Genomic DNA, 7,821 nt, shown 5'->3' with positions numbered 1-7,821 from the left:
TATAGTCACTACATGTGAATCAATCCTCCATAAATTGTCCATAATTAAAGTTATATAATTTCCGCTTAACCTCTTTACTTATATCTTTTTCCTTAAGTCTAATTGATTCTCTAATGAATAATATGTTTATGATATAATCATAAATTGAGCGCTCTTATTATTCAAGTCTCAAATAAACACTTATGGAACCATTTATCTATCTTGTTTTACGAAGGAATGGATTTCGTCTTGTATATTAATATTCCCAGCTATTTATTTTATTGTATTTCCAATGTACCAAGAACTTTGACACCATATAATTTGTTTCATTACTCGATATGTCAAAAAACACAATATCATAAATAGGAGTTTATTAATTACTCAAAATTAAGATTGACTCATATATGACTATCATTAATTAATATTGAATTCTCAATGTGATACGGAAATTTATAGAGAATTCAAAATTAATCATGCTCCAATCATATATGATCAAATTATATAAAACGTTTTCACAATAATCTCATTAATAATAATCCGGATAAGATTATTCTAAAATGAACAACGCTAACAATTTTAAATTAAAGATCCCAACTTTAATTTCTAATTGCAGACATTTAGATCATTTTATTTTAAATATTATCCTCATGTATATAACACTTATATATAAATATTTAAAATCACATAATAATAATCTTGAGATTTCAGATATTTATAAAGCATCATGACAAAAACAATATTAAAATATTTCTCACATTAATTAAAATCATTTGTTTTTGGGCACAAATCCCAACAGGCTTGTAGGAAAAACAAGGATCTTTAGTGATGTGAATGTGATTTCTGTGGTTGCCTCTGGTTTGCCATCATCAGATTATTTGGAACATACTTGAACCGGTTATATTACCTCCACAAACTGAGCTAAATCTATTTATTGGTGTTTTGTCTACTGCGAACAATTTGAGGCGTAGAATGGCAGTTCGGAGAACGTGGATGCAGGATCCTGCAGCCCGGTCTGGACAAGTAGCAGTTCGATTTTTTGTTAGCCTGGTAAAAGTACAATAAGATGGAGAAGCCCTTTTAAGAAACCATCACCTTCTTAGGAGGATGGTTTCTTTTTAATAAGAAAGTGATATTTTAGTAGTTTTGTAAAAAAAATTAAGTCAAGGATTTAATAGGTCGAGAAACACATTTTTTAGACTGAATCAACATCCTCGTCTTCGAGCAAAATTCTTCCTGTTAGACAGACAATAATACTATTTCAAAGCATCATCATTTACAAGTAAGACTGTTTACTCAAAATACATGTTTTTTGCAGAATAAAAACCATACCGTAAATAAAGAGCTCAGGGATGAGACATGAACTTATGAAGATATCCAATTGATGCCTTTTAACGATAATTATAGCCTCATCACATGGAAGATCATAGCAATCAACATCTACCTTTCCTTGCTTATGGAGTGACCGTTCCACCTTTACAGCCTTATTTATTCTAAATGGTCAACAGACTGTGGTTGTTTTGGCCAAGTTTATCATGAAGATGGATGACGATTCATTTGTTCGTATAGATGAGGTACTTACTAAATTCCTTGGACAGGATCAATGTGACTCATGGTTTGCTCTATGGTCTCGTCTATTCTGATTTAGAGCCTCACCAAGAACCTGATAGCAAGTGGTATACTACTCTTGAGCTATCTATTCAACTGATTTAACACATTTAATGACTGAATCACCCGTTGCAATGGTCGTTCTGACCCCTTATCGAAATTACTACAAGGAATGGCCTAATGACAAGCACCCTCCTTGGGGATCTGGTCCAGGTTATGTCGTATCAAAGGATATAGCAGAGAGAGTTTCAAAGAAAAACACCGAGAGGGCCAGCTTAAGGTAGGAGTAAAAGGAATCACTGCTAAATTTCTCGTTTTGTTATACAAGCGAGATCTTCTATTACCTAATGCTTTGTTATTTGTTACACTAAAATATTCTATTCACATAAATGACACGTGATGACCTTGTGGATTCGGTGTAATGAAGAACGTAGGGACAAGGAGGGTATTACAAGATTTACGATGAATATTAAACTTCATTCAAAGGGGTATAAGACATTGCAATGGGAATCTGGATTTTAGATATGAAGAATAAGGGATTACAAGTTAAATATGAGAAGGATGATAGGAATGTTTATCAGTGCATAGATGGCTATGCTGTTGCCCACCAAAAAAGTCCTGGGCAGCTGCTCTGTTTGTGGAAGATTCAAGAGAAAAACCTCAATAAATGTTGTAGCAATTAACTCGAATAGGTTGAAGATGATGGAAGTAGTCATTTATTACCTTTAGGGAAAGGCAACTACACATGATCAAGCATGCAAGCAATGAGTCGACTGGTGAACATTGGCTCGGGAAAGAGTCCATTGGCAAACCAAATATACTCTTGATTTAAGTTGCGAGTTTGAGTCATACCTAGTTACTGTTTATACGAAAAATATGACATGTTTTGGCTTACTATTATAGCAGTTTGTCAAGGGTAGCAGGAAATACATGGCCGCCCCCATACTAATTTTATTTTTTATGCGTTAATAAACACAATCTCTTATTATTCTTAATTGGTTGTGTATTTTGCTGCACCCAAACTGTTTAAACTTTTATGATTTACCTATATCCGCTATCTATTTGGAGGCAAATAAGATAGAGTTTTCAGATCATAATAATTTTAAATTCTCTATGGTATTCTTTTTATAATTAATGAACTACATTATTCTCTATCCCAAACCGAGAGCCCTCATGCAATTCCTGAACACAAAAATAACAGGATGAACTCGGTAGAATAGCTCAAGGGTGGAGAAAGCATATAAACACAGAGCCCAAAATGCAAACCTTTGCGTCAAGATAACTAAATGTTGAGCAAGCATCAGCGAGTTTGCATTCATATCTAACAACTATCTACCGAGGCAAGAGTCCATGGCGAGCGATGGCAATTTCAAAAGCTTGCATTCGTTCTCCTCGAGCCAATCCATTGCGATCATAAAAAGAAATTTCATTTATGTTGAGATCTACACAAGCTTTAATAAGCTCTTCTCCAACACGCTCAGCAGCCTCCTAAGAATAATAATTTTTACAGTACAAGAAAGTTGAAAAACGATGTTATAAAATCTGGTCAAGCAGAATACTTAGGAGTACTACAAAAAACTGATTCGACACTTTACACATGTCTCATAATTTCTACTCTACCGAGGGAAAAATATTTCTTAAAAATGGAAAGGAATACATACGATAGTAGGGCAAGCAGTATTGCTCCGAATCGATTTCTGCAGAGTACTTCCGTAAAACAAGCACTTCTTGTTCTGGTCATCCACCAACATAGCATACAGCTGCTTATTAGAACAGAATACAGAAAGCCTTGGTTTTAAGGCTGTCCCATTAAACTGGTAAAATGATCATAATGTTAATATCTCACTGAGCAATCAACAATCTTTCATAATTCAAGTAAGGCTATGAGCAAAATCATGGGGTCAGTTAGCTCCTCCCTCCGCATAATCTACAAAATTGAATTAATTTGCACAAAATCTAATTGTTTAATACAAAGTTAATCTTGCCCCTCAAAACATTTTTTTCCAAATCTAATATTTGCAGTGTTAAATTCTCGCAATAAAATTGAGAATTAGAAGGTGGCCAAGTGCGGACAAGCAGGTTATCCTTCTGATTCTTAAAATTTCATGCATAATTTTCAAAAAAATGTGAATTTTACAATCTAAAATAAATTATGCCACACTTCGCTGATGTTCAACTGTTGCAGAACATGAGAAGAGGATGCCTTATTCTCATGTCACATGTAAGATTGAAAGACAAAAAAGTTGACCTTTTTTCTTCGTCTTCTATTCAGAATCTTGTCACTCTCAGTCCGAGTATTGGCTTTAGCTTCAACAACCAATGGCTTCACAATCAAATCTAAAGAAAGCGAGTGTAGGTAAAAACTAGTGAAAGAGAAGCGAATCCTCATTAATTAAGACGAAAAATCCCATTTCAATGCACAAAGATTACTAGCACCACTCACTCGCAGATTGCATAGGAAGGATATTTGAGCTACGAAGACCAGTTCCGAAGTATCCACAAGCCTTGAGCCTCAATGCGGCAGTAAGGGTATCCAATGCCATGGATTCAAGCGCAACAACCAAAACCCAGAAGATTCTGCGAGAGAATACGAGAAATTAGACCAAAGACAGAATAAAATTAGTCTAGTCATTCAATCAAACATCTCAACTGCGAGTCCGACAAGCTAGAGGAGCCACGTAACACCAATTCAACGAGGTTAGGTTAGGGCAACTCCAATTATATTCTCTATTTTTTCATTCTTTATTTTTCAAAATGAAGTATTGAATTCTTTATTTCAAAAATCTTCTCCAATCCGTATTCTCTAAATTTTGTAAATTTTTATTTTTATATTTTTTATTCCAAATTATTTAACATAAAAATATTAATTATGTAATAAGATATTAAAAAAATTAAATTAAATGTGACTCATTCTTTTAAAAAAATAATTCATTTATTTTGACATCAAATTTCAAGCCACATACAACATTAAAACACATACATATATCGATATAATTATAAACTACACATGATTTAAAGACTAATATTCCGAATTAGAGTATTCCTCCCACAAATGGTCAATAAGAGCATCTCGGAGTGCATAGTGAGCCGATTTGTCTTTGATTTGACGATGACATGCAATAAACTCTTGGAATCGGACGTGTTCATCAAGCACCATTTCAACTTCTGGGATGGGTGCTTCGCGATAATATGTGATTGGCATCTGCTCATCCCGCTCATCTTCAATAATCATATTATGCAGTATAATGCACGTTGCCATTATATCATGCAACACATGTTTGCTCCAGAATCGTGCAGAGCCAGTGATTAACACCCATTTTGATTGCAATAGACCAAATGCTTGTTCCACATCTTTTCTACAACTCTCTTGTCGTGCTGCAAATTATTTCTTCTTCGGACCTTGTGGATTGTGAATTGTTTGAACTAAAGTGGCCCACTTTGGATATATTGTAACGTACCGTACTTTTTACTACTAAAATTTGCGGAAGAATTAAAAATTTTTCTTAAATAAAACGTGAGCATTCAAAATTCGATAAAATAAACTGTACGTCTCAACAACGATCTAAAATAGAGTTTGACCAAAGTATTTGAACATTTTCATAAAGACTTAAAAACATGGCGGTCCTCGGGTTTAGCCTCCCACTCAGTCCAAGCCTGCTCCTTGGTCCCCACCTCCTGTCTCCTCATAAACATCCTCACCTGCATCGATCAAGTCTAGTGAGTCTAAAGACTCGACAAGTATAAACTGGAAATAAGTACTACATAATAAGATCACATGCAACTTTAAACTAGGGCATACATACTTTAAACTTGAACTTGCAAGATAAAACTTGAACATACGTACATACGTGCTTAGATGTGCCATAAACCTTTGTTAAACATGCTTGCATACTTGAACATACTTAAACATACATGAACTTCATTATTTTGCGTAGAGGATGTTTCAAAACAAGTGACCCATAACATAATTCGCCTGATCAGACTAAACCACAGTACTGGGCTGACAGAGACGTATCCACTGCCACATACATGAGATCCCCGTTCATGCTTTAACGGGTGGATTGGTCCCCGTTCATGCTTTAACGCTTTCCAATCCTGATCTAAACCCATTCATGCTTTAACGGGGTGGAGAGGTCCTCGGCCACGTTCACCGACTTCCAAACCCATTCATAATTTGGTCACAAGACATTTGGCATACCTCAAAAACTTGAAAATAATTTCCTTGCACGTCACATACTTACTTGGTGTTGAGGGATTCGTTGGATTTCGTTTGGGGCCGCTGCTGCACATACTAACATGAATTCTCATACTTAACTTGCATAACTTAGACGTAGGTATTTGTGCTTACCTCGAAGTCAATAAATAACTTACAGACATTCTAAAGCACCCGGGAATTGACCTCATTAAAAACCTCGTGCTAACCAAAAACGTGAAACTCCAAGACGCAATAAAATTTTCCCAAAACAAGTACTACACGGACCCCGTGCCCAGGTCCGGCTACGGGTCCGTGTAGGTTCGCTAAAGGACCTACCGAAAAGATTGAAGGACACGGACCCCGTGCTTGGGTCCGTGTAGGGGTCCGGGTAGGTTCGCAAATTTGACACCGAAAAGAAACAAAGGCACGGACCCCGTGCCCTGGTCCGTGTGGGGGTCTGTGTACTCTCGCAAAAAAGACAGTCAAGAAGAAACAAAGACACGGGCTCCGTGCCAGGGTCCGTGTACTCTCGTTGGATGCGAACTCACGAAAATCCTGTACATGTCATGCTTATCATTCTAGACTCGTTTGTACGGACCATGAACCGACACCTCGAGACTCATCCTAGCAAGCCATAACATCGAACCAAGTTCGTACGAGCACCCAAAGCAACGGTTTCCACCCTACGAAACATACAATTCAAAAACGTGGCAATTGACACCAAATCAATTCCTACAACTTCTAGTGCATTAGAGTACTTATCGACACTAAACGACATATCAAATAATATCCCAACATCATACTACGCATACCTAGGCGCAACAACGATCACCCGTCGATCTCCAACGAAGCCCGCAACAATAAAATCTCAAGAACACATCAATACATAATCTATATATATATAAAAGCAGAGTTTTTGCCAAAAATAGTAATTTCCCGCCAAAATGTCATTTCTAAAAAAAGAAAGATATATCATGAATTTTGAAATATATGTACTGCAATAAATGATAATTTTATTTATTATTTGTATTGATTATATCAATTTATTTAGTTCAAATTTGAATTTAATTCATTTTTATATTAATTTAAATATAATTTATGTATTATATGTCTTTTATTATTTTTTATTCAAATTGAAACTAAACTCTATTGAAAACATAAACTACATTAAAATTTCTGCATTGATTATCTAATCAATTTAATTTGTGATATGATTTGTGTTACTATAATATATTTAATTTTTATTACAAACTGTATAAATAAATTTTAAATACAAATAATTGCGATGTTCAGTATCATTCATCTATATATAAAAGCAGATTTTTTGCAAAAATAGTAATTTTCCCAAAATGTCATTTCTAAAAAAAAAGATATATCATAAATATTGACATATGTGTACTGCAATAAATGATCACATTGTTTGCATTGATTATATCAATTCATTTAATTCAATTTTGAATTTAATTAATTTTTATATTAATTCAAATGTAATTTATATATTATATGTTTTTTTTATTTTTTTACTCAAATTGAAACTAAACTCTATTGAAAACGTACACTATATTAAAATTTTTGCATTGATTATATCAATCAATTTAATTAAAAGCTGTATAAGTAAATTTAAAATACAAATGATTGCAATGTTCAGTATCACTCATTAGGTAAATTATTCAAAAATACATTTTGCTATTTTAAGTAATTTTCTGTCCAAATTACTTACTAAGAAATAAATACAATATTTAATTAGTTTATTTAATTTTTCTAAAAATAAAATTGTTTGAGTCTTAAAAGTTATCACTACAACAATGTTTTCCAATGGACATTAAATTACCATTTAATAATCATAATTTTTTTTTTTATCCCAAACGCATATTATTTCGAAATTAATTTAATTTGAAAAAATTAATGCATTGTAATTTTCTTCCAAAACAAATGAACATTAAACTACTGTCACTAAACATGTATATTACCCTCAATAATCAGAAATGTTTAACACCAAATGCATGCAATTTGAGTTTTCATAATTTGAAAGATTTAATGTA

At 33.7% G+C, this 7,821-nt stretch overlaps 1 protein-coding gene across 4 annotated transcripts; it reads right to left on the bottom strand.

Moving 5' to 3' along the window:
* Window positions 1-762: 762 nt before the first annotated feature.
* On the bottom strand, window positions 763-4,302 carry LOC142504542 (uncharacterized). Of its 4 annotated transcripts, none has more exons than XR_012804243.1 (6): window positions 4,235-4,302; window positions 4,028-4,161; window positions 3,833-3,921; window positions 3,246-3,398; window positions 2,851-3,072; window positions 763-991 (listed from the first exon to the last, which is right to left on the bottom strand). XR_012804243.1 is itself a non-coding variant. In XM_075617386.1 (5 exons), exons 2-5 carry the CDS (start codon window positions 4,125-4,127, stop codon window positions 2,917-2,919), a joined length of 498 nt encoding a protein of 165 aa, XP_075473501.1. In that variant the 5' UTR covers window positions 4,128-4,161; window positions 4,235-4,302; the 3' UTR covers window positions 2,658-2,916. The 4 variants fall into 4 exon arrangements, 2 of the variants coding, with proteins under 2 accessions (XP_075473501.1, XP_075473502.1); XR_012804244.1 differs by lacking the exon at window positions 763-991 and adding an exon at window positions 2,658-2,766; XM_075617386.1 differs by lacking the exon at window positions 763-991 and having other exon boundaries at window positions 2,658-3,072.
* Between the last annotated feature and the right edge of the window lie 3,519 nt (window positions 4,303-7,821).

The sequence above is a fragment of the Primulina tabacum genome, chromosome 9, assembly GCF_025594145.1.
Source record: "Primulina tabacum isolate GXHZ01 chromosome 9, ASM2559414v2, whole genome shotgun sequence".
NCBI classification, from domain to species: Eukaryota; Viridiplantae; Streptophyta; class Magnoliopsida; order Lamiales; family Gesneriaceae; genus Primulina; species Primulina tabacum.
This window is presented reverse-complemented; position numbering and strand designations above follow the sequence as displayed.

What these genes read in the sequence shown, in the direction of transcription:
- LOC142504542 (XM_075617386.1), bottom strand. Translation starts at nt 4,127, where the DNA reads ATGGCATTGGATACCCTTACTGCCGCATTGAGGCTCAAGGCTTGTGGA. An exon ending in CCTTCCTATGCAATCTGCGA is followed by an intron (nt 3,922 to 4,027) that starts GTGAGTGGTGCT and finishes CGCTTTCTTTAG; the next exon opens with ATTTGATTGTGAAGCCATTG. An exon ending in ATAGAAGACGAAGAAAAAAG is followed by an intron (nt 3,399 to 3,832) that starts GTCAACTTTTTT and finishes TCATTTTACCAG; the next exon opens with TTTAATGGGACAGCCTTAAA.